Source organism: Stylophora pistillata, chromosome 13 (genome assembly GCF_964205215.1).
Source record: "Stylophora pistillata chromosome 13, jaStyPist1.2, whole genome shotgun sequence".
Classification (NCBI taxonomy): domain Eukaryota; kingdom Metazoa; phylum Cnidaria; class Anthozoa; order Scleractinia; family Pocilloporidae; genus Stylophora; species Stylophora pistillata.
In genome coordinates, this window is record NC_142531.1 from 876,018 (window position 1) to 902,500 (window position 26,483).

Consider the following 26,483-nt stretch of genomic DNA (forward strand, 5'->3'; position numbering starts at 1 on the left):
AAAACAATTTTCTTTGGTTATCACCCCAAAGGCAGATCCCTAAAATTTCGTCTAAAGAAGTTGCTTTCATGGTTGGTGTGGGAGCATGTTTCCATCGTCAAACCCTCCCCCCCTCCTTTCCCGGCTGTTTGGTAGTTTCAAAAGGGAACTGCGCAAAGGCAGAACTGCTTTTTGAGCGTGGGCTCATTTCTCGAAAGCGGATGGTTGCTGAGCACGGCAGAGGGAAAACGAGACCATATTTTACCCATTTACTATACTCGTTCCTGTAATCATTGCCGCAGGAAAATATCTGTTTTTGCAAAAACCACTTAATATCACGATTTGGTACTAGAAACCACAACAAACTACGTCTACTTCGGTAACATACGGTGTTACAATGCCGACTTTACTTCTAATCACAAACTGAGGAGTATATACATCGCACGGTAAATTACAGGGGGTATCTAGCCATTGAACCTGGTTTGTTCTCATTGGGCGACTAAGTTGGGCCACTTAACACGTTTGGGCAGAATTCTGCCTGATGATCTTCACGACAAAGAGATATCGCGAGAAAGACGTACATAAAAATGATGGTTTTATTATGGTCAAATCATTTTTCTCTATTCTGGTAAGTCGATTACAAGATCATCATCACCCTCATATATGTTGCCATGAAAACTTGACGATCCAGGAGAATCTTCATTTTCACTGCCAGAAATGAAAAGAAGGAGCAGGTCAAAAGAAAACCTCTGAAAGTCATGAGTTCAAACTCCTTTTAGAGTCTAACCTTCCTAAATTATTGACACGACCATTGACAGCACAATCCGAAGTGGCCTACCATTTTGTAACTGTCCTGACACTTTTACGTGTTTTTTTCTTTTGAAAGATTAGGTATGAAAAATGACCCCAGACAACAGTTGCCTCTAAAAATTTCACTAAACCCACATCAATGCCGCCAATCACTGCACTGGAGCCGAATAAGGGCTGCCAATGAACTCAACCAAAAATAGTGAAGCCATTCTCTGCATTGAATCTTGATCAGTGTAGCCAACTGATCTGGCCAATCGCTGTCAGACAAAAGGACTTTGAACCAGTCCAAACATGTTTGAAACCAGTCATTTTGGACAAAAGTCAAGAGTGAAGCACAACTGACCTGTCTCTTTCATCATCTTCCACGTTAAACATCTCCTGTGGTAGTTCTTCAGTGGCCTGTGGCACGTGAGAAGTTGTACAACTACTTGACTCAGAAAGTTGATTAAGGCGCTCCAATTGTTGCTGAAAGCAATGGAAATGAAAGTGAACATACATTCTTGTTCAATACGTGTTCTCTCAGGAATCAGGATAGAATTGTCTGGACCTCATATGTAAAACACATCACTGTTGTTTAGTTAAAGGTGTCTTACACTCCCCTAACTTGCATTGTGTCTAGGGGGATGGTGGGACCCCCCAAGCATTTCTCCAGGTTTCCCTGTCAGTTCACCATTACAAGGTATGCTCTTGGGAGTCCTCTAGGCTAACCACTAGATCACAGTAACTCCCACAAACAAACTGATGACCTCATTTTTACAAAGACGTACTGTACGTAAATGAAACAGTTGAAAGTGTTAGTATCCCTCCTTACTTGGTCCACCATGGATGAGTTGTCTCGTTGTGGCTCCAGAATAGGTTTGGTATGTGTGTTCAGTTGTTTAGGTGGTGTCCCTCCTGCTACAGGCAAATAAAAATTCTTGTGAGTTTGTCGTGCTATAAACACAGTTGGCTTTCTTTCCCAGCTCTCAAGGTAAACAAGTCATTCTCAATTCTTACTTGAGCGAAATATTTTGCAATATAATAAATCCTTTATTAACTCAGCTTGTTCGGTCAAGATGGCTAGATATTAGCCTTGTTCTTTTTTTCATTCTTATAGACCTCAACTCTGTCTCAGTCCATAGGAATGCAAAAAAAAACAAAAAAAAACTTGGCCAATATCCAGCCATCTTAACCTCACCCCTGGTTAATAATGCATATATACTCCTGGGTGGAGATAGGTTGTGTGGCAGTAATTAAAAGTGTGGATCACACATTAAGGTTACAAGAAGAGAAGAAAATGATCACCAGCTACAGAAGCTCTCGATTGTTAAACAAACTCTCCTTGTCACCACCTTAGGACATGTATAGAGAAAAGTGTGGAGATTATGCATGCTGATTTCAGAGTGTAAAGGGTCAGGCTAACAGGCCTTCCTCTCTCATAAACTGTAACATAGATGATTTGATTTACTTGTTCACTGCTTCACCCTGTACTTCAGTTTTTTGTTTGCTACGGCCTCAACCAATTCAGTTAGCCTCTTGGTCAAAATTTAGCAAATGGCATTAAACTGTTGTGTTTCAGCAACACATTACTTGGGATAGAACAATAAAGTAATTTTCACCAAAGACCAGTGACCTATTTGTCAACTAAAAATTAACAACTGACCATTAGTTGTGGGTTACAACACAACTTCAGTGTAAGAATGGTTTGCTTCTACCTTGCTTAGAGATGCGTATAGCTGTTCTATGTGCAGAGCAGTACCCTGACTTGGATCTTTTACTGATTCTCTCTTGACACTGATTTCCCTGTAAAACATAACCCAGGTATCAAGTTTGAAGTGTTCTCCCACCACCCAAAACCAAATAGTTTGAAACACACTAATACTGGGTTAACTGTATACAAAAACTGCGCACTGCAACAGGAGCTTGATCTGAAGACTGGAGGCTGGGCAGCTTAACAGTCTAAGCAGAAATCAGCCCTAAATATCTCATGAGCCAGACAATTTAACAAAGTCTTTTTGTTGATAGTTTTCTTCATTATTGTCACTGGTCCACTTGACACTGAACTAATGTTATGAGAAGGAATTGATGATTGGTCATTCTAGAGGTAAATAGTTTTAATCAAACAGAAGGGGGAAATGTTTAATAACTTACATTATTTACAAATTGACACTGTATACTCTTCTTGTTTGAAACAGCAGCTGGCTCACCTCCCTGTGAACAGAATTGGACATTAAAGAAAATGGATTTTGAAAAACAGTTAAATTAAAATATAAAAACTGACTGCAGCTTGCCCTAAACAAGGCAAATGAGCCAATGAAAAACTTACTGCACTGCTTGTTCCATCTGAAGAAGGATAAGGTAACATGCCCATACTATCTGCTGGAATTCCATGGTTCACAGCATGTGTCTTCTTTGGTCTAATGCAAGGGACAAAACATAGAACATCACGCGTACATTTCCAAATCTACTGATGATTTGCAGAAAACTAAATAAGCACCTTTTAGTTCCCCTTTTAGGATGCACTTCAGGCTCTAATTCAAGGATTCATAAACCATTTCAGTTTTGTTAAAAAGAAGTTTAGTACCTGTTACTTGATGGTGGTGGATTTTCTGCACTGGGCACCTGAAAAATAATGTTTTTTTAAAAAAACACTGCTATTTTCGTAAGCTTGGACTGAGACATTAAAGAAGGGATAATGAACTATGTGTGTGTGTGTGTGTGTGTGTGTGTGTGTGTGTGTGTGTATGTGTGTGTGTGTGTGCGTGCAAAAAAAAAAACAAAAAAAAAAAAACAGAAAGACAAATCGCAGGGTTCTACCATGAATGTATTCAAACTCATTCCTACAGAGACAAAATTACATTTAAATGTGTCATCTTTGCTTGGAATTTAACCAAGAAATTCAATGACATCTATGGTACATTACCTTTGGTCCCTCACTATCACTGACTCCTGAGGAAGATGCTGTACCATCATCATCTGGAAAAATGAAAAAAGATTTCATCACTATGTACACAAATAAACTGTACTTGATGAACTTTCTCATCACTAAAACCACCATAATTATAAAGATGCTGAAATAAAAATACCCTGATTCTTTAGAAAAATGCATTTAATGACCTCCCCCCCCCATTAATGTCATCGTCATCATAGGTTATTGCCTACTATTTGCTAAGGTTTCCCATGCACAGAAATACTCTGGGAGGAGAGGGTTGTATCCAAGGGGAAGAAAAAGTCACCTCATCGACAACTCATACCAAGAGCTTCCAACTGGCAGTCCAATGCATTAACCATAAAAAACAGCAAGGCAAAGTCTACACCCAAAACAAGTGGCACATAGTCATACTGCCAGAGCTTTAGACAAGTACAAGTGTTGCTATTTCCTTACCCGGGTTCAAACCTAGGCTTTTTTATATGAAGACCAACTAAGCGTTAATTAAGCAAGAAGAAACAAAGTTTGTGAACATGTTAAAAGTACCACCTACCAGATGACGAATGATCCACATTTTCATACTGCAAAAGTCTATCAAGCAAAAAGCTAAGGAAAAATTCACCAGGAAAAAAGTTATTCTACAGAATAATGATATTAACAGGTTAGTCATCATACTTATCACATCTGAGTTTAAGAGACAGAATCATGACCAATAGTCAAAGTAAAGTAATGCACTCTCCCAGAAAACAGTAAAAGTTAGTAAGAATCTGCAATGAAGCAGGCTAATAAATCACAGAAAACAGTAAAAGTTAGTAAGAATCTGCAATGAAGCAGGCTAATAAATCACAGAAAACAGTAAAAGTTAGTAAGAATCTGCAATGAAGCAGGCTAATAAATCACAGAATCACCATATAAAGTCTCTCAACAAATGAGGTACATAACTTTTATGCGGTTCACAAACACCAAACTTGAAATAGTTCAAAACCCAGCATATTGCAGATGACAAGGAACACCTTTTTCTCTTTTAGAACTTTACAATTAGAATAGAAATTCATTGTGTTTCTCAGGTAGGAGATTTCAAACTTCTTTATATCTTGGATGCTTATGGCAGATGAGCCAAAATGTTACCATTACGAGATGATTTTTTGTTACCCCAGGCCTATTATTTTTTGGAGTTGTACTATAACGTGACATTAAATAACATGCAAACACCTTTTGTCTCTAGAAACACGAAGAAGCTTCTTTTGCACTCTTCTGAGCTCTTCTTGGAAGTATTCCTGTTCCTGAAGAAACAGACATTAACCCTTCAATACCCACAGGTGGCTGAGATAGAATTTTTTCTTAAAACATCAATACAACATTAAGCAGATAAGTGATGAGAATTAAGAAAAATATCAATTAGGAGATAAGGAGTTGATTTGATACCTAATTCTTGAAACTAACATTATAAAAATTGTATAGCAGACAGTGGGGAGAATTACTGACGAGACTGGAGCTCCCACTGCGGAAACCAAACTGATTCTCAATTAATATATCATGCTTTTCAAGATATTCAACTAATCTCTTGTACATTAATTTTTCTATTATTTTATGGAAAACAGATAACAAAGTGATAGGCCTGTAATTAGATACAAGGGTCTGACTGCCACTCTTGTATAAGGGAGTAATTCTACCAATTTTTAGTTTATCTGGAATTAGGCCTACTGAAAAAGAAAAATTAAATAAATAAGATAGTGGATAGCTCAAAACTGTTTTTAATCATTTAAGTAATTTCACTGGAATGCTGTAAGACCCCAGTGCTTTGCTTGCATTCAAACTAGAAACGACATTTTCAACTTCCATAGGCGCTACTGAATTCTAAAAAAATACTGCGTATTGTCTATACCATGAGTCAAAAACAAAGTTTTCAAAAAGCTTTTATTTAACTTACATAGAGCAGGAACTTAAGTTTTCTCTTCAAAGTTTTGTATTTGTCTCTGTAGTTTGGGCTGTCTGTACCATGGCTATTGGTCTCTGACAAATAACAAAAGAAAGAAAAAAATGGGAACATAGGTGGGTCTCAAGAGGCACCTCTGTGTTATCTACACTACAATCCATAGGGGCAGTTACATGTATTTGGGACGGGGAGGGATTCCTAAAAGGAAAATGCTTTTTTTGTGTAGTTTTTCACAGGATATACCTTAACAATTACAAAATTTTTCTGTTTAAAAACAATCTCTCCCACTCACTATTGGGAAACTGTGGTAAATAACCCATCCACAGTTGCTGCGGCAGTACGAACACATTACATGGAACACAATAACTTGAACATTTACAAGCATATGATTCAAAAACACTGAGCATTTTATCACTTTTAAGTTTGATCTATATAATCCAGACGATCTACGTATCATTGCTTTAATCATACGAAAGGATCTGAGGGAAAATATCCATGTAAAAGAAAAAGAGACGCGAGGAGACAATTGTACAAAAAGTGATGATTTGAACTAATTCCACTCTTGGAAGCCATATGTATCCGTCCTTATTTTAATTCTCTACCCGGCCCTTCGAGAATGAGAGCTTGTGTCAAGAGAGGTGAAACACTAGCCTTAAACTTTTCTTTTGAATGGAAAGAAAACTTTCTCTACGGTAAGAACAAGTAGCTTCTAAACTGCAATTGTTGCGATTCATTTATTTGGAAAAACTTCATTAACAAACACTTACGAAGACTCAAAAATATCAAGGAAGGATTAATTTTTAAATAAGTCAATAAATCTTCATGCGAAATGTATTGAAAGATATAAAAAGAACAAAATATCGCAATCAACAAACCTGGAACAGGCATCATGGCCGCCGCCATCAAAATATTACGCTGCGACAGACTGGGCTCCACACACTTCTACTCAAACCCTTCCCTGACCGGGGTGGTGACAAATTATTTCGTTGGGCTTAGGAAGCCTCCTGGCGAGAGCCTTTAAATTATGTACTCCACGATTGACTGCATTGCTATTTTTTAAACGGGAGAGGGACAAGAGAGGTCGTATTAGGGGAAAAATGGATTGAGACTCTTTCGGTCTCAACGCCTCCCCCCGCCCCTTCCCTACACCTCGTCACTTCGATAGCGACGAAGAGTGAGTGCTCATCAAGTTACGACTTCTCGCGAGAAATTAACCGAGTAAACTCCGACAGTGCACGGGTATTCGTCGCCTGATGGAGAAAGGAGGAGCTGAGCTGAGTTCTCGACGATGAGCGTATGAAATATATTTTTACAGCTACATTCAACCTTTCCTTTGAAAATTCGCCACAGAATTGCTTGTAAAAGAAATTAAATAACTATGATATATAAAAAAGAAAAAAAAATTCTAAGCCCTTTATTTATACATAATAAGTTCAATGACAAAGAGAAAAACTCCCAAAAGTACTTCCTGCATTGTTATTAAATTCAAGAAAATAGCCCCATTGTTGAGTAAAGAATTTGTTTTGGCTTTAGTGCATCCACATTAATTACAACTTACACCTGCCCTACCACTGACAAGATCGCCCGTTTTGTTGTGATTGAAAGAAAATTCTCCTAACTGTTTGCAAAGTAATTAAGCTTTGTCCTTGAGTAGCATATTTTATGAATTTTTTAAAAATAATTAAGACAGTCTTGGAGAAATTGGTGACAGACCAACCAATTACGTCATTAGTTGATGAAGAAAATTGTCATCGATAGTTTTCTTTAACCGCAGTGAAACAGTTGGGAGAAGTAAGATTCTAATCATAATGGAAATGGGCTGTGATAATTATGTGTTGCAGGTGAATTTCAGACATTAACAACTAGCCATTGGTTCCTAAAGTATTTGTTTTAGTCAGTTCGGTTAGAGTTTATCGGATAATTGTTTTGTCATCTCAACGTTGAATAAATCATGCTTCATTTAGAATTCGCATGAAAGCGGGGTAAGTAGATTTAAGGTGTCCGCTTAAAATCATGGGCGAGAAAATTCAGCAGTTAAAATCGTGCATTCTAGACTTAAGGAATAAAATCGAGGTTGCAGAAGAGAAAATTCGTAGGGCGACGAAAGCTTTGGGAATAAAACAACAGAGATGCGAAATGTTATGGGAAGACGCTGCATATAAACGCCGTAAGCTTGCAATCAAGAAAGAAATGTTGAAGAAGACTTATGAAGATCTGGAGGCCAAACATTCAAAACTGGAACAAGTGGACGAATTACTCCACACAAGCACCATGGTTATTAACGAGCTTAAAGACCTGGAGACGCACAACACTCAAAAAGGTTTTGCACTAGAAGTTTTGTTAAAGAAAACACGAGCGAAAGCTAAGGAACTTGAAAACAAAGCAAGCGACCTTAAGACACAAGCTAAATTTTATAACCGGGAGATTAAGGCAGCAAATTTCATTGAAATGAGAGCGCAGAGGAAATGCAGCGATTTGGAAAGCAAGCTTGCTGCAAAGAGGGATCTTTTGGAACGACTGCGTGTGAAGCGCGAGAGATTTCACGAACAAGAAAAAGATTGCATCGATCAAGTACAAGCGCTGGGCGAGAAAATCAAAGAGAGTACTATACGAGCTGAGGCTGCAGAGAGAAGGTTGTATTTGCTTGAGAATAAACTTTCAAATCTGCTACAAGAGCTTTACAAGCAAACAGGGGAGGCGAGGAAAATGTTCGTGCTGAAAAACGAACTAGAAGACCTCTCCCTTGAATATTAAATTCAAGGAAACTTGTATGAACATAAGTCCTGGTTTTCCTTCACGCGTTCCATTGGTGTTGGAACTTTGAATCGTCTGTGCTCGATCATGACAGCGTGGGCAACACAATCTAGCTGTTCCCACTGTTATAGATGTCATCTCGTCTTCTTTCCACTCTTTTTGTTTCTCTTCTCGTTTGCTCTTTGGCTTCTTAAGTCTTTCTTCATTCGCTGGTCTACGATTTTGTAAGGACCTTTAACTCCAGCAGGTCTCTTCATTCTCTTGGCGGCTGAAAAAAAAAAAAAAAAAAACAGGGAATAGAACTTTTACGGAAGATGCCACGAAGCGATTTTCAACGAGGTAATACAATCCGATTTAGAAGATACGCAGATTAACGACAAGAATGGCTGCAATGACAATTCACTTTTTGCAACGTGGACAATTTTTGAGAAAGTTGCTTCCGCACAAAGAGGGCGGACAAAATTTGAGTATGGATCTCACTAATAACATGAACAGCACCGACTTGTGGCCTCGTTTTTTGAGGTTTTCACGGATAACAACATATCCTGAAGGAACGTAATGTTATTGGAGGAACAAGCACGCCCACGCTAAAGGACTGAGCCAATCAGAGTATGCGTGCGGCGCAGAACGACTGCTGATCTAAACGGATTGCAGTCCACTTTCCCGCGCATTAAAGTTGTTGTAAGTTTCAGCTCTCCTCAAATCCTACACGGTTTTCGACGTTTGTACCAAGAGAAGTTGGTTATAATTTATTGTCACAGTGTAATTATAATTCGGTATAAAATATATGTACTTTACCCCGGCTTTTCTTGGCGACAACGTACTTCACTTCTTTCCGTTTTCCTCCGACAGCCTTTTTATACAAACTGCAAATAAAATGAAACAAAACTCATCAGAGCCTGCGATACAACCGCCTGTCACCGCACTTGCTGTTTTAGCCCATAAAACGTGTGCGCTTTTAATTGGAAATGCCGATAATCTACGCGCGGATTACAATTTAAAAACTACCTTCTAATCTGATTCATTTTTTCTTTTTCGGACACATCGACGGTATCACAAATAGCTTCTGCCTTTTGACGGGCTTTTTCGAGTCGTTTCATTTCCTGAAAAGTAATAATTAAAAATAAAGAATAACAAATCAGAACAGAATCTTTTACAGCTACACCGAGCCGTAAACCCTACACTGCTACAGCCTCTCCGGCTTTCCCTCATGGAAAAAAAGAAAATAAAAAAAGGGAAAATAACGAGGAATCCCGAGCAGAGACATATCCCCTAGAATTCGATGTCACATACCTGTGCCAAAACGTTTTCAACTTACAGAAGCTTGCCAGATGTCGTCAAAAGAATAATTTTTGGCACGCGAGTCCAATCGCGACTCAAGGAGTATGCTACTACCCCCCTACCTAAGACGCCATACAATAGCAGGCTTCTCCTTCATCATTTCAACTGGTCTCCCTTCCGCCTAGTTCCCAGTTCTACACTTCAGGCAGAAAGAAAGGGAGGTACTGTGAGAGGGGCACTGCACCTTTCACAAGACCAAACCACAGTCTGTGACAAGGTGAGGGCTAAAACCTAGCATTCCCAGACAGGGGGGGGGGGGGGGGTAAAGAGCTGGCCACAGTCTGTGACAAGGTGAGGGCTAAAACCTAGCATTTTCAAACAGGGGGGGTAAAGAGCTTGCCACAATTTATCCTATTTCAAAAGATTGAATAACCCTTTAATTTGAAATATTTTCCTTCCCTAAAGAAGTGAAACCCTTGGAAACAGAACTACATCTTTTACGCGTCTTGCGAAGTTGGCGTGAATTCAATTTACACTAAATAAACAAGCAATATTTACGTCAATATAGTCTTACCTTTCGTTTCTTCCTGGCTTTTGCTTCAGCGATCTTTTTAACAGACCTTGAATTAATTTCTTTCATTTTCGCTCTGTATTCCTCTACGATTTCTTTGCTGACCGGTATCTGCCGCTGGTAGTGTTTCGCTTCATCTTCCACGAACCAAGACGGAAGGTTTGCGTCATTGAAGGCCCACCTTACAGGGGTACAGAGGATTGTTACCAATAACAAAAGAATATAACCAAACACTGCAAGTACCCTCTGCTCATACTCACCTATGATATCCAGAATCAACTATATCCCTCTTGTTTTTTCGCGAAAAAGCCATCTTGTGCCCCAGTGCTAGAGCTTCAGGAGTAAGCTTCTTCAAATATTCACCTATTGAGTAAACCAAAAATCATTCACCATCAGACTCTCGGTTGAAGAGTTAGGGTTTGAACCCAGACCGTGTCGTTGTGGTGTATTCTTCACAGTGAGTCTCCCCATCCGGGATATAAATGGGTACCAGAAAACTGTCAGGGAAGCCTGACGAAATACAAGGGGTGGGGGGAAGGGAGGATAGCCCTACCAGTTCCGTCCAGGGGTGGTATTAGTCATATCAGTTATCTGTTCTTTTGCCAAACTGCTGTTCAAAATCAACATTTTCTTTGGGCTGCATCTCAAATTGCGATAAAACGCGGCCTGATGGTAGCAATAAAACCTGAGTGATGATGATGATGATGATGATGATGATGATGATGAAACTTTATTAAGGTGTCTAAGGAAACCTCCTAGCTTAGGTTAGAAACCTGTGCTAATTAGGGACACTAATTAGGGGACACAACATAAATAAATATAAATTAAGATAAAAATATTTAAATATAAGCGTAAGTATAAATGATATCAATATTTACAGTATGACAAATGTATCTATGAATTACAAAGATGACAGCACTTGCATCCATTATCCATTAGTGTAACTAAATCTAATGTGCGTATTTTGTTTTTGAAACATTTTAAGGTGGTAACTTCTCTCAAGTCTGGGGATAATTTTCCCCAGAGACTGGGCCCTAAATGGCGGAGGGAGTGGCTGCCATATGTTACCGTATTGAACCTGGCAGCGGAGAAATCAGACTGTCTTAGGTTATAGTTTAATTCTTATGCGAACGTCACATAAGAATTGATACCGAAAAAAACCTCAACACATTTGTGACCACAATAAAGGGTTTACAGTACTTAACAACCTCTTCAACTTACTGTTATCCTCTACTGGCACAACCTCGAAGTCATTTCTTTTAGAACTAGCTCTCTTGCCGTCATTGTCTTGTGTCGTTTTGTCTTGTGTCGTTTTGGCCGGTGAAATTTCCTCCTCGCTGTCGGTGCTGCTCTCACTTTCTTCACTGTCACTATCTTCCTCATCATTCAACCGCATTTTTTTCGCTTGTTTAGGTTTTTCATCGATTCCTCTTTTGGCTCCTTGTTGTTGCTCACCCAAATCTAACTCAGAATTTTTTTCTACGATAAAAAATACACCAAGACACTTAATTGTTAACCTTTGCCGGTGTTGAATGAACACATATACAAAAGCAAGCCACCTTTTCCTGTCTTAAAGACTTAGTCAAATTCAACTTCGGTGAATTTGAAAGTCGGTTTCGTGAAAAAAAAAAAAAACTTACCAAAGCACAAACGCTGTATTAACATACGCGGTTGTTATAACTACGACGGTATGGCTACGTTCGAAAGTTAAAGACATTTAATTTATCATCTTCACAGAGTGCACAAGTTTGTTTGAGAAATAGGAGAAACTATGGTATTTCGTCATTACCTTTATAATTGATTGCGACAACACCTACCCAGGATAGTTCCTCCTTGCTTCTTATATTGTTCCACCATTTGGGAAATCTCAAGGTCTTCGTCGGCATCGTCTTCCAAACCTTTGAACGCATCCTGTCACACCGAACAGGCAAACAGTAAAGTTAACTGAGGATTCCAGTCCGATCACACGCGAAGTGTGTCATCTTGCCGAAGTTAATCCCTAATTTTGCTATAGTGGCGACCTGGAATATTGCTACTGCTTTGATGGGAAACTGTTCGACTGGTTTGTTTTCCGAGAGTTTGCCCGAACCCATTAAAACTCCAAAGACCGACCAGGGGCCCGTTTCTCGAAAAGTCCCGCTAACTTAACGGGCTCGAAGCCACGTTCTAAAATCAAAATTTAGAGGATTGGAAAGCAGGTTCTGGCACTCAAACCAGTCCTTTCTGTTTCTTTAGCTGATAGTTTTATTGCATCATTTTCAAAACTTTTTTGAAATCCACATCTTGAATGAAACCAGAACAGTTTTACGGGCCCGTTAAGTTACCGGGACTTTCGAGAAACGGGCCCCTGGGCTTTAATCTGGACTTTTAGACTCTGAGTTCAGCCCGTAAACCACCAACCCACTGTGTATAACCATAGACGTTGATTAAAAATAGATAACTAAAAGGTTTTTAACAGAAAGGTTTAAACCAACGTTAACAGGGCCTGTTTAAAAAGATCACTCCTGACTTTATTCATACCTTTTCAAACCACTTGTTTGCCTTTACCGTAAGAGGAACTTCAGGTTCTAACTCTATCAAGAGTGGGTTTTTGTCCCTACACAAAAAAAAGCAGAAATCATTCTACCTTGTAATCAACTTATTAGAATTTCAAGAGAACATGTAATTTCTTTTTACGTTTTCAGCTTCATGGAGAAATTTAATAACAAACTCTTAACAACAAGGTTGGTTTCAAAGCCGATTGTAAACATCCTTTAAAATTAAGATTGATTCAAATTGTAGGAAATTAGGGAAAAAAACCTTTGCTGCTTTTCATTGCTGTCATCCTCTCCACCATTTTCTTCTTCAAATTCTAATTCTTCCTCTTCGCTTTCAGAATCCTCTCTTCTTTTATTATCTTCGCTATCATGATCCGATTCAGAATCTAATTCCTGTTCGCTTTCGCTTTGGTCTTCATTCTCTGCTTCTTTCATATCTGCATCGTCCACATTATCAAGATGCTGCAACAAAAATATTCATAATGATGTGAAAGGTAGAACCTTGACACAAGTGCCGTTCATCAAGTTATTCTACGTAAAAGTAAATTTCTGGTCGTGATATAGCAAAGAATAACGAATTTGTATCTGACTAATTTTTGAAATGAAGTCCACTGTGTTAGGTAGAACAACGTTTGTTCATGAAGAAGTCTTCTGATGCGTTTACTTTTGAAAGATACATTGACCCTTGACAAACGAACATGAAATTCGTGTCCTCGCAAGATCATGTTATATCTTACTAACATATCTTCTAAACTTTATACTTGACATTTTTCTTTCTACTTTGACTTAACCACTAAAGAGCGCAGACATTGAAGCGCAGCATTGTGACACATCTCTTTTGACGCACTAGTTTCAAACAATACCTGTTTACTCTTGATGTTGGCAAGGGAAAACATTTCCATATCTGTCTCCATGCCTTTAGTGTCTCCTGGGATAATCATTTTTAACTTCATCTTTTCCTGTAACTTTTGTCTCTGTTTCTGAACTTTCCGCTTTTCCCTGAAAACAAAAAGATATCGGATTGATAATTTATAAAGTTAATGCACCTTTTTTCCAGTTTATCCGAGCCATTATTTTCCTTTTTCCAGACTTAAGAGTGTGATTCAAATCATATGTGAAGAGTTGGGCCCAAAATTGGAAATTGATATGATATGATTTTTCATTAATTCACAGTACACTGCATTGTCAGTACTACAGAAAATGTACAAAGAAGAGAATGGAGAACAGGGATGATTTTTTTTTTTTTTTTTTTTTTTAAAAATTTTATTGGCATTCTACTGAGTTACAAAAGTAATAAACGAGAAGTTACACGTACAAAAAAAAAAAAAATTGCCAAAAGGGAGTAACGAACGGGACGTGAGTACCCATGCAAGGAAACTCCCTACAGAATAAAAAATAAATAAATATTACAAAGTTTTAAGTCAGTGCGAATGAGTTCTATGGCAGGAACAGTCTATAAACACTGACCAGGTACACGGTTGGTCAATATCGAAAACATTTGCTAATAAATTAAAATAGTGATTAGTGACAAAGTTCTTAAAGGATGAAAGAGTACCTAAGGAAGACGGAGGAGCTACTTTACACATAATATTCCACAGTTTTGTAATTCTATTAAAATATGAGGCCTTAAATAAAGATGTTTTATGGCACAGTACCTTTTAACATTTGCAATTTCCTCGTCCTTTAATCCTTGTATCGTTTTTTCAATAATGTCCTAATAAAAATAGTTTATTACAAATCTATAATGTTCCTGATAACTTTTATTTTGATCAGTCTACTTTTCACTTACAGACACCAACATGAAAAGAGAATGGAGTGCAAACAGTATGTGTGTACAAGCATTAGAGATTTTAGAATTAATCAAGGATAGACCATCTAAAGCAAAGGGAAAATTTTGCATCTTTAAGGGTCAATCAAGCAATGTAAAACTGCTTGTAAATGTGATCAAATCATAAATGAACCCCTCCCCTCCCCTCCCCTCCACTTCCACAATGCTCACCTGGAAGACAGAAGATCACTTCCACTACCCTATCAAACCCCCCCCCCCACCACAATTCTTTCTCAACCACCAAAATTAATATCATTTTAATGTGTAACGAATTACAAAAATGACCTGACCTCTTCATTTTCCTCAAGGCTACTCTGTTCATCTTCCTGCCCCCTGATTATAACAAAAAAAAAACAACAACAACAACAACATGGTCAATAATACACCTCTACTGTATTTGAAACTTCAACCAATGAACAATGTTTGACTTGACAATAAATTTTAAGAGCTGAAATTACAAGAAATGTTCTTGCATCTTGAACAGTAAGGACATTCAACATGGAGATTGTGGGAGTGAGAAGGTTACAACTTGCCATACCTGATGTTTTCACTCTGATCTTCATAAAACTCTTTCCGTAATGCTTTGTGCCAGCTCAATAGATTCCTCCAAGTTAAATTCATCAAATCATAGTGTTAACTGCTGAGTACAGGTATAGTACTCTAAATGGAGTGAACTCCAAACAAGAAGTGTAATATTTCGGAGTTGCATACATGATACCACACATGAGGTACCTGACTATGCACCTTTACCATGTACAAAAAAAGAGACATTTTCTAAACTACAGGTACATGAACTATCAAGATATCCAGGCACATGTAATGACTGTCTCACTGATGCAATGGTCTTTTTTCCCCACATGTATATATAGCTTTAAATTATTTTGAATCCTTACTTTATGTCCGACTTCCCAAGAACTTTGACATCTTTAAATGCTTCCTTGATATCCTCTGTGGTCATAACATGTTTTGAATATTTTACATCATCAAAGACAATCTGAATCAGAACAGTAAAGAAAACATTTGTTCATTTTGTATAAGGATAACCTGCATCAAAGATAGAACTTGACACTCTGTATTTATCACCTTTCCCATAAAAGTAACATTAAAAGCAAGTGGTCATTCCTTCCAATTTCACTGCCTTTTCATAATTCGTCCTTTTATCAATAAAATATTTCTCAATCTTGTTCTTTGTAAGAGAGGGGGGAGGGGAGATACTCAATTCTTTTTGGTCCCACAACTACTAGAGCTCAAGTAGAAGTCCCCCAAATAAGATGCTAATCTGTTGTAGATCACCCCCCCCCCTGTATTTTGTAAGGTTTCTCTGACAGATTGATGGTCTCAACTTATTCTCCTGGGTGGAGAGAGGTACTGTGAATGCATCCTTGAGATTCTCTCCTTAACTATGTAAATAGCTGGTTAAGAGAGAGACCAAGCTTTCAACAAACCTCATTCACTAAACTAAGGATGTCCAATGGTTGCTCTGCTTGCAGGAAGTCTGATACTGTAGTTGATCTGAACAATGTGTAATCACCTTCATCATATCCTTCAGCGCGTTTTTTCTGTTTCTGAACAACAATTAAATATCAATAATTATTAAAAACTAGATCATTGGATAATGCAATTCAAGACTTTTTATTGCCTTAGCCATTATGGTATATCAGCCAATATACCATAATCTACAAATATGGTAAGCGTACGTGTCACCTTAAAATTAAAAGGGAACTAAAAATTTAATAAAATTTAATAATTTAATTCAACGTTTTTAATAAAACAATTATTCCACTCGTGCTTGTTGGATATGAGATGATTATAGCCAACTCAGCGCTACGCGCCTCGTTGGCTATCTATCATCTCATATCAAACACGCGCTCGTGGAATAATTGTTAATTAGACATAGATTTGAAGTGACACTTCCCTTGTATGCCCCATGGCAACTACAACAGAGTTGCTTGGAGCATTACATTATACATTAGTACAATAATAAATTATCCATTAATAAATTCATGTTTTAAATCCTTATGTATAAAAAATAGACACTTACTGGTAACATCTACTATTGAACAATATCTATAATAGTCATGATCAATTCATATACATATATAATAAACACATCAAGCAAAGAAAAACATATCTAGTATATAGAAGCCAACACAGAACCACCTTCAATAGGTGGGAAAGCAAAAGAGACAATTAACAGAAACAGAAGTGACCTGTGATCCTCATTTTTTCCAAAGAGAATATGACATCCTTTACCTCCACTTGTAAAATACTGACTTTCTTTTTGCCTTCAGGTTCAACTTCCTTGAAAATATGTTTTGGATCCAGGAGTTTTGGATCAATTTTGGCAGGTGCTATGTAACCCTTAAAAATTAAAAAAAGATGGGTACAAAATAAACTTCAAAATCATTAAAACTATTAATAGCATGTGTAGAAAGTATAATAATTAATTCAATGGTGCATGTCTAATGTAGCTGTGAAATCCTTCATCTTGGGGGCGGTTGCAATTTTTTTGGCTGTGAGCCACACATTTCCTGAGCCCACACATTTCTCTTTCTCAAATAAGAATTGTACAATGAGGTTTTTTTTTTTAAAATCTAAATCAAAGATATACCTCGCATACAACAAAAATCTCAGCTGACTCTGATCTTGATGCCTGTGGTTTAGTTGAATGGACCCTTTTAAAAAGTTGTTGGAAGACCCATAACAGTGGCTGATAATCTTTGGATCTGAATACCTGCAAAAACAATTGGAATAAACTGTACACTACTGATATTATTTATCAATCACACAAAATTACTTGTTTTACATTTAAATTTAAAGGCATTCTAGATAATGGGAGGAAAGAAAATGAGGCTCACAACGAAGCCTTGGGATGTGTAAAATCAACAAAAGATTTTTGGTGTCGATCTTTTAGACAAAAGAACAACTGTCTGTTTCCACTGACATGCACATGAAGATTACTCTTTTTCTGATGTTCTATAAACAGACTGTGTGGAGGTTAGTTTAGTCAATGATAATTATTTAAAAAACACACTGAATCAATAACAATCTCTCTCTTTTCCCAAATTGCTTTTTTTTTGAGAGGTTTCTCATGTAACATCACTATCGTATTATAATCATACACATAACCAGTACAAAAAAAAATTCTCGAGAAATACAAAAAGTAAACCACAACAGATACCTTGGTTATGAACCATCCTCCCTCTTGTAAAAAGTCACATGCTAACTTCAAAGCACTGAGGGTCAGCTGAGCTGTTTAAATGCAAACAAAATAGAACATTTATGGTAAATTTACCAATTATAGAGCACGTTATCCATACGTGATATGGTAGGGTTTACAGATTTGAATGTTTTATTTCCTAATCAAAAAGAAATATTCATCTCACCTTGCGTGAATGCATCCTGAATCCAGGTTGACCCAACATTTGGAGCACCATCATTCAAAACACAATCTGCTTTCCAAGTGTGAATCTCCTTGCTAATCAGCTTTTGATCAATAAAATAATGCATTGCTTACATATAATTTTATACTGTGACATACTCACTACAGGATCTGTACTGAACATTCAGAGTCACCTTAAGTTATAAAAAAATTAAGGTGGCTCTGCTCCTATAGTACACATTTTTACAAAAAGATAACCAAGGTTCATTGCTCATTGCTCAGTTATAGGCACAAAAAACTAAACTTATTGATGTTCCTGGATCATGGTGGCCTTATCTCTCAAAAATATGACCAAAACTTGTTGATGAATAATAGGGCAATTGGGAAATCGTTGACAGTATACATTATAACCCAAAAGAGTGAAAGTATCAATCTGAGAAAGAACCAGGTTTAAGAACAACAAACATTTGCTGCATTACAGGCAATAGAAAACTGTAAGGACACTTGATGAAATGCCCAGAGGAGAGATGGACTGGCATCCTCTTTAGGATAAAAAAAGGGTAAAGTCTGTTTACGAGCCTAATGGCCCATTAGGCCGGTGCTTAACTCCGGTTTCTGTGGCATGAAGCGACTAGGAGTATTTCTTCTCCCCGCTGGATGGGATGCCAGTCCATCGCAGGGTTACCCCCAGCATTAAATTGCTGGTACCCATTTATACATCTGGGTGAAGAGAGGCACTGTGAGAGTGAAGTGTCTTGCCTAAGAACACAACACAATATCCCGGCCGGGACTCAAACCCGGACCACTCAATCCAGAGTCGAGTGCACTACCCATGATGCCACCGTGCCTCCACCCTCTTTAGGATAGGAGTAAGTAATTAAACACAAGCTCCATAATAAGTATCTTACCTGAAAGTTTGATGATATTTAAATTGATAAAATTTATTATCCTTTTGAGAACCCTCTTTAATTCAACAATGTTCCTCTATATAAGAATGAAGCAACATACCTGTCTACATCTGTCTGTTGTGATGTCTTCTTGAATTGTTATGACATTATGAATTCCCTTGATGGGAACCAAGTCAACACCTAAAGTCAGAATACATGCACTTAACAGATGCAACTTACAGTAGATAATTTGGGTGCAGTTACATGTGTAACAAAGTCGAGGCAGTGGTTTCCCTGATGTAATGAGGGAGATTCCAGGGACGTTTGCAGGATTTTGGTAACTTGCTGTTAAATAGATACTTGCTGAGAGGAGGTTTCTGGCTTGATCGCCATGGAAACCTCCTACCAGGTGATGAGAACCCTTACACTACCTTCCCTTCAAATAAGTTAAGGATTTGAAGTGACAGAAAGTTCAGCTGTGGGAAAAACCTAACATGCAGATTGAAGAATCCTGTTCGTATGTAATGAAATGTCACCAATAAAAGAATAATGGACCAAATATATGAAATTTTGTTTATTACAGTATTCAAATATGTTAACTATTTCCTCATGCTACCATCTTCAGGTTACTGGTAACAAACTAAAGGAAAGAAGGTGTCGAACTACAACTCCAAACAAGTAACAACTCACCAACTATGATACTTGATACTGGCATAAACTTGGATGCAACTTGAAGCCTTTAAAAAAATTGTGAAACACTAGCAGATAGACATCTTGTACGCTCAATGTCTCTCAAACTAATGATCCAGCAACACTTTGAATCTTAGGGGAAGGGCGGAACTTATCGATTATGACAAGTTAATTGTTAAAATTTGGAGTCAGTACAAGTCTTATAACAGAATCGTTGTCTTAATCAAAGAGATGCTCTACATATATGCGACTGTCAAGTTGAAGCATTTTAATGTTCTAAGTTATTACCATCCTCCAGGGGCCGCACACAAATCGATCAGGCATCTTGAGGTCTGAAGGAAGCTAAATTTTCTGTTCAACTGAATCAACTTAAAGGCCGATCGCGAACGGTAACCTATTTGCAGAAAAAAAAAGAGCCAAGGTAAGCCTTGTACATCAAATTTCGCATATTCAGACTTGATCGACGTTTCATACCCGTTTCCTTCGCGAGATGATAGAATTTATCTTTCCTCTGCTTTCCAACTTTAGTTTTTTTGCCCATATTTACTAGGAAGAAGAAATGTTTTGATCAATTTACTGCATTGCAAAATTCTCCACGTGAGAAATTGTAGATTGAAGACTGGGACTAATGGTTGATTCCGCTGATGAGTATCTTTTATGGGCTCGATTACGGACACGTGTGCCGCCATCTTGTTCCTCTTGGTTGTGCTAGTTATACTTTATTGTGTAAAATTATGGCCGAGTCCAAATTTTTCGCCGCGGGAAGTTCGGAAAGCGAATCCTCTGATAGTGAAAATGAACAGCCAGTAGTTCCAAAACCAGTTACTCTTACTACTAAGTGAGTAAAACATTCTAAAAAGTCGTAAAGAATTATGTATGGAACCTCGGTATCTCGGTTATACCAGTGAACTTGAAATTCCAGCCAACTTCCTTTCCCTTATTCAGATAACTTAAAACACCCGTCACTGTAGCCTTTTTTAGTTTTCCCTGGCCAATCGAGTCAGCGAGGTTCTCGATCTACTGTACAATAGTTGATTTTAAATGTAATATTCTGAAACAAAGGGAAGATGAGATTTGTTGAAGTATATTCTTCATCGATCGCAAGAATTTTTTATCGAAGAAAACAGAGTTTTGTTTTATGAGGGCCTTACAAAACTACTGGTGGCAAAGCAACGTTTTGGATGTAAGAAATGACCCTCATTTAAATGGTAAAGTTAATGTTCAACACAAGGCTGCTTACAAGCTTTACAAAAGGATGTAGAGCTCGACACAGGATGCAGAGGAGCTCGACACTAATTTTTCAACTTACTAGCCAAGTGGCTAGTGATATCTTAGATGTTAAGACAATTTCAGTTTGTTTACTAGCCAAACTGGCTTCTGGATATCAAAAACCACTAGCCAAAACTGAATTTCTACTAGTCTGTGACTAGTTGGCTACCATTAGGGTCAAGCCCTGCAGGATGTCTTGTTGTTACAAATGATGTTTGGATTAAGTTATTCATATACCTTTGTCAGGTCTTTTATGTTCAGTGATGATGAAGAGGAAACTAAGAGGGTTGTGCGAAGCCAGAAAGATAAAAGGTTTGTCAACCATAGTGTTCTCACAGGGAATTTGTTAACTACTTTACAGGGCATATAGAGTCAGGCTTTTAATTGTATTGGTTATGATCATTGTATGTGATAGCCTGACACTGTTGCATGAGACAATCAATCAAACGCTCATTTATTTATATAACCATGTTGAACAATTGCAACATCTTCAATAACATACATTGATTATAAAGTGGAAGGTGTTGTTGTCCAAATCACTAAAAGCTAGATTATTATTTTGTCTTCTGGTTAGATTTGTTGTTTCATGATTTTATTTTCCCCTTTTTCAATGTTTTTGGCAAGTTTTGAATTTTAAAAAGGAAAAGAGAACCAAAAATAGACAAGATGTAAATATCTTTTGCAGTATTTTAGTGATAACACTACTGACCAAGGTGTAAATGGAAAATGTAAACACTGTCAATTGTGTAGCTTTCTTTATCTCTAAACTTCCAGTTATGATTACCAGCTATAACAATTTCTCTGGATATGACATCAAATTATCATAACTTATTTACAAGAAAATTTATAGAAACTTAAAGGGAGAGTTATATGTACTTGTGAGATCTTGTTAGCTTAGGGATTTAATGCTTTGATTCGGTAGGTTTGAGGAGCTCACTAACTCTATCAAACAGCTTAAGAATCACAAGAAAATAAAGGATATTTCCAAAGTTCTTACTGGTATGTTTGTTGACTTTGACTCATGTTTTGCTGCTTATTGTTATTGGTTAATTATTGTTAAACTTTGAAAACCAGAAACACCTGAATCAAAGTTTGAATCAAAAAGTAAATTTGCCTTAAAAATTAAATTGGAGAAACCTCAGCAACTCAATGTGATAATGATTTCATTTTAGGGCCAGTTATTTACATGAGATCTAACCCAAACTGCAGTTTAACGCAAGCATTGGGCCTTAAGATTCTCCATAAGGGGTTGATTTAATTAAACAAATGTCCTTCCACTATTAGCTTTTGGCCCTCTTGACACTGTTCACAAAAATAAAATAATGCTCAGATAAAAGGTTTTGCTAAATTGAAGATGGTTTAGAACACACTTTTGTTAAACAATGGCTAAACTTCATTTAAATCACCATTCCTCAAATTTTATATTGTTGTCTCTTTCTTTGTAGAATTTGAGAATCTTGGAAAAGCTTTCTCCAAAGCAAAAGCTGTTGTTGATAAAGAAGGAATCCCACAGTTTTATATCCGCTGTTTGACCGAGTTGGAAGACTTTGTCAAAGAGGTACAAAAATGTATTTAAAGTAGAGCGCAAGTAATGAAATGAAATGCTGTTAATTTAAGATGGTTTTATTTGTAAGCTTTGCAGAATTATTGGTATAGGTTATTCCTATTTAGTTTGCTATTGTAAATAATAAGCATTGTACACAGTTTAGTTTTAGAACTCTGGGTTGGGTGGTTTGAATGGTGGATGACCCTTTCCACTAGACAACTCTCTATCCATTGGATAGTGCAGTACATTTTATTAATATCTATTTGCTAGGTAGCATTTTATCCATTGGATAGTGTTATTTTTATCTGCCCTTTGAACAACTAGGCCATGGTCAACAAATTGTCAGAACTGTTAAGATGCAAATAATTAGTGAGGTACTTTATCTGTTAGCTGTGAACAAAAAACTAACCTTAGACCTGATATCATTATCATGTTCATTCTGGTTTTAGAACTGGGAAGACACAGAAGGCCGTAAGAAGCTTTCTAAAGTTAATGCTCGAGTAAGTCATGGTGTTTTTATTGACAAAACTGTGTAGACCTTTCCCAATTGCTTGTGCACACTCTGTCATCACCATGCAGGTGAAATGGGTATAGACTATTTTATTTTTGATATTAACATGGTTTGTTAAGTATCTGAATATAATCCTGATTGTGTACTGTGTTTGCAGTCTTAAGTTTTACTTCAGTAACATACAGATATGTGCACTACTACATAAGTAAAACATACAATGTAACATGTGAAAAAAAAAACAGACTTTATTCTTTCAGTGGTTTTGAAGAACAAATTAAAGGTAGTCTGATTTCTTGCTTAAATTTTTGTCACCAAAAGGCTTTGGCTACTCTGCGGCAAAAGTTGCGGAAATATAATAAAGATTTTGAAGAGGACATTTTGAAATACAGAGAGGTAGGTTTCCATAAAAGGTGTTGTTACAAAGTATTCTTTTCTAGCTCTTAGACAATGTAATGCCATGTTAATTTTGACTATCTATGATTGAAAATTGCTCCAAGGATAGCTAAATTAAATTAAGTTTATTTTTATGTCAACAGAACCCTGTACCCTCTGGCGAATCCGACCAGGAAGAATCAGGTAACACATTACAATATTTACTTTATGTAGTGTGGAGCTGATAATCTAAAATGTTGTATGTTCCATTTATTTGGTTGCAGGGTATTCAATATACATGGTCAATCTAGGTGAAGTCAATCTACATGTAATGAAATTATTATTTTGTTTGGGAGGATGATAACTGTTGCTTTAATCAAATAATACACCAGAAACACAGCATGAAATATCCATTCACTAAAAGTCTGTTACTGTTTTGTAGGTTCGGAGGATGACGATGACGACGACGATGATGACGATCGCAGTGATTTCCGTGGTGCAGAAGATTTCACCAAAAAGAAAGTTCTAGCGGAAAAGAGCAAGCCCCCAAAGACAACAGAAGTAATATGTTGTGGTTATACTTATTTCTTGTTTGTAAATATCACCTTCATCTGAATTTCTAGAGCTTTGCCGGGCCACTTTATAAGTTCTGGTGGCTTTTCATCCTTTAAACCTAAACTAGTGAGCTTTTCGAAATGAATGAAACTAGGTGACATTTTCACAGCTGTTGTAAAGGTAACATGCCCTTTACATTTATGATCATTTCCTTGAATGTAAATATTTTTATGAATATAAAATATTTCCATAAACAAAGATATTTTCTCGAACATAGTTTATTTAGCTGGAAACAGTGAAGGTTAAAAATAAATTTGGGATGGCATGACAATTACATTGGGATTGTAGAAAGTTTAAACTTCAATTCAAAAAAGATTTGCTTTCACAGTTTTTTTCAGGTCCCTTCATATTTAGATGTAGGTCTTTTTTATTTGTTTTTTCCTTGGCCTGTTTCTATTGATCAGGAAACTTTGATTATTTTTGTTGATAGGCTGGCTATGATGAAAATGATGATGATGATGATGATGACAGTAGTGATTGGGATAGCAGTGAGGATGAGTCAACTTCAAGTGACAGTGATATTGGTGGAGAGGGAGGCCTAATGCAATATAAACTCAGCATGTTTCTTAAAAAGTCAGTAAATTCTTAGTTTCTCCATTGTTTATTAAATCTTATTACCAAAGAGTTTTTAAGAGCCTGTGTTTCTTTATGAAAGCAAATTTAATAGTACCGAATAGACAGGTGTGTATGACGTTGCCACGCCTTTTATAAAAACAAGTGCTGTTTCCAAATATTGTTTCTCAAAATCTATTTGGGAGGCAACCCTTACACATTGGACAATTAAGGAATGGGTAAATGCATGTATAGGTTACATAGCATACATGTAGACCCTGGTAGAGCACTACCTTGCCTGTCAGGGGGGAAAGAGGTATGCAACAGAAATGAATGAAACATTATTTGCCAGCTCTGGGAAAAATTCATCTTAGTGCTGACTTTTGTTACCAGAGTGTTTCAGACAAGTCGATATGTACATGTAACCACAAGTACATGTATAGTTATTTACTATAATTACAACTTAGGAAGAGGTGTGAGCCTATAGTAGAAGGGAGATGGTACATATGGAGATTAGGTGTGAAGTTAAGAAAGATTAGTCTGGGTCCAAAGAATGGTCATAAGGATTTTTTTTACACATTACAACTAAGGACACTTTAATTGATCAGAGATCAGAGATAATGCTCTTAGGGGATACAATAGATGATCAATGATCATTTTTAGTCATGTAAGTAATGTTTATAGAAAAGCCTCCTGTCAAACTGGTGGTCTTTTGCTGGATTATACATTTTTAAATATTCCATACAACCTCATCTCACACACTTTCAGATTGTCTGGCATTTTTGTTACTCTTCTGATGCCAGAAAACTTGAACAAATTCAAGAGTAACATAATTTTATGAGAAACTCTTGCAGAGAGTGAAACAACCAACACATCACATGCATTTATGTTCTGAATGTTGAGAAACTTAACAAGCACTTTAATCCATTTTCACTCTTTTATTGCACAGAGATAAGGGCCCAAATGATAAAGGAAAACATAAGAAGAAACCTAAAGATAAAAAGACTAAGTTGAAATCTAAAGAAGGCATAGATGATGGTGGAGGTTGGACAGAAGTGAAAGGATCATCTTTATCAGCTTCAGTAGGTGTTCAGGAGTAGACTTAATTACCAACCATGTGTATACATCACTTTCATAAATGGCTGCCGGATTAATATTCTTTTGTTTAGATTTAAATTAGCCCTTCTGGCCTCGTTCTCCAGTACAAAATTCAAAAGAATACATTATCTTAAGTGAGGCCAGAAGGGCTAATTTAAATTTAAACAAAAGAATATTAATCCGGCAGCCATTTATGAAAGTGGTGTATAAACTAGCATGTCATCCAGTTTAAGGTCTTGTAGAGTAGTCTAGTGGTCATTTCATAGTGTGTTTTTTATTAGGATTAAGACTAGCTCATTGGTAATGTGGTCTAACCAGGCCATTTAACTTCCTTGCATTGCTAATGATTTATATGATTTACACTACCTGATATTTTTTTTCTTTTTTTCCCTGTCAGGACAAGGCAAAGCAACTCTTTGCAAAGGACACAGAAATTACTCATGCTGTGGTGTTGAAGAAGTTGCATGAGATACTTTCTGCTCGGGGAAAAAAGGTGAACAGAAAAATGATGATCACATAATAAGTTTTTTTTTTTTTTTGTTAGGTAAGAAAATGTTTTGATTTAAAAATTTAAAATATAATGGTAATAGTAAAAACTAGTATTAGTATATACCACACAGGAGAATAGTGACTAGTTTTTGTTGTTGTTTTTTGTAGGGCACTGACCGAACAGATCAAATTGAATTCCTCAAACAGTTGAGAGTGATATCAGACAAAGCTGAATTAGGTTAGTATGTTTTTGTTATGATGTCACCAGATTTTATCATGGTTGATTGGTTGGAAAGCATGTAGAGGCATACAGCATTTATGTTAGCATAAGAAACGTTTTGGAGTCATTACCCTGTAGGTGTCACATGTTACATGTGTAGAACAGATGTTCTCATTTGTGGTCATTATCATTCGTGTGATGTTGTGGTAATTTATGTGATCCATGTACAATGTAATGTATGATACGGA

General features: G+C 36.9%; 4 protein-coding genes across 5 annotated transcripts in view; 2 read left to right on the forward strand and 2 right to left on the reverse strand.

The window, feature by feature from the left end:
• Positions 1-557: 557 nt before the first annotated feature.
• On the reverse strand, positions 558-6,638 carry LOC111336969 (uncharacterized). 2 transcript variants are annotated; one of them, XM_022943162.2, is made up of 12 exons: positions 6,509-6,638; positions 5,628-5,710; positions 4,910-4,980; positions 4,251-4,303; positions 3,692-3,744; positions 3,353-3,390; positions 3,095-3,185; positions 2,920-2,979; positions 2,484-2,571; positions 1,601-1,683; positions 1,133-1,254; positions 558-687 (listed from the first exon to the last, which is right to left on the reverse strand). In XM_022943162.2, the coding sequence occupies exons 1-12, from the start codon at positions 6,534-6,536 to the stop codon at positions 600-602; spliced, it is 858 nt and encodes a 285-aa protein (XP_022798897.1). In that variant the 5' UTR covers positions 6,537-6,638; the 3' UTR covers positions 558-599. The 2 variants fall into 2 exon arrangements, with proteins under 2 accessions (XP_022798897.1, XP_022798896.1); XM_022943161.2 differs by having other exon boundaries at positions 1,601-1,686; positions 6,509-6,633.
• Positions 6,639-7,574: 936 nt separating this feature from the next.
• Positions 7,575-9,190, forward strand: LOC111336944 (uncharacterized). Its single transcript, XM_022943130.2, has one exon. It carries the CDS (start codon positions 7,647-7,649, stop codon positions 8,385-8,387), a length of 741 nt encoding a protein of 246 aa, XP_022798865.1. The 5' UTR covers positions 7,575-7,646; the 3' UTR covers positions 8,388-9,190.
• LOC111336943 (pre-rRNA 2'-O-ribose RNA methyltransferase FTSJ3) lies at positions 8,249-20,195 on the reverse strand. The gene is made up of 23 exons (XM_022943129.2): positions 20,038-20,195; positions 19,852-19,957; positions 19,564-19,610; positions 18,995-19,074; positions 17,991-18,090; positions 17,786-17,856; positions 17,216-17,338; positions 16,858-16,965; positions 16,050-16,169; positions 15,498-15,598; positions 15,143-15,208; positions 14,895-14,937; positions 14,432-14,490; positions 13,640-13,775; positions 13,039-13,238; positions 12,760-12,835; positions 12,057-12,150; positions 11,461-11,718; positions 10,500-10,602; positions 10,243-10,420; positions 9,396-9,490; positions 9,186-9,253; positions 8,249-8,655 (listed from the first exon to the last, which is right to left on the reverse strand). The coding sequence occupies exons 1-23, from the start codon at positions 20,102-20,104 to the stop codon at positions 8,522-8,524; spliced, it is 2,433 nt and encodes an 810-aa protein (XP_022798864.2). The 5' UTR covers positions 20,105-20,195; the 3' UTR covers positions 8,249-8,521.
• Positions 20,196-20,221: 26 nt separating this feature from the next.
• LOC111336938 (eukaryotic translation initiation factor 3 subunit C) overlaps positions 20,222-26,483 on the forward strand; it is a 23,387-nt gene continuing 17,125 nt past the window's right edge. The window contains exons 1-12 of the mRNA XM_022943121.2: positions 20,222-20,401; positions 21,079-21,144; positions 21,755-21,831; positions 22,278-22,390; positions 22,828-22,878; positions 23,208-23,282; positions 23,426-23,465; positions 23,704-23,822; positions 24,307-24,449; positions 25,378-25,510; positions 25,924-26,019; positions 26,184-26,253. Of these exons, the coding sequence (XP_022798856.2) occupies positions 20,298-20,401; positions 21,079-21,144; positions 21,755-21,831; positions 22,278-22,390; positions 22,828-22,878; positions 23,208-23,282; positions 23,426-23,465; positions 23,704-23,822; positions 24,307-24,449; positions 25,378-25,510; positions 25,924-26,019; positions 26,184-26,253 (1,087 nt within the window). The 5' untranslated portion in view covers positions 20,222-20,297. The remainder of the gene's footprint in view (positions 20,402-21,078; positions 21,145-21,754; positions 21,832-22,277; positions 22,391-22,827; positions 22,879-23,207; positions 23,283-23,425; positions 23,466-23,703; positions 23,823-24,306; positions 24,450-25,377; positions 25,511-25,923; positions 26,020-26,183; positions 26,254-26,483) is intronic.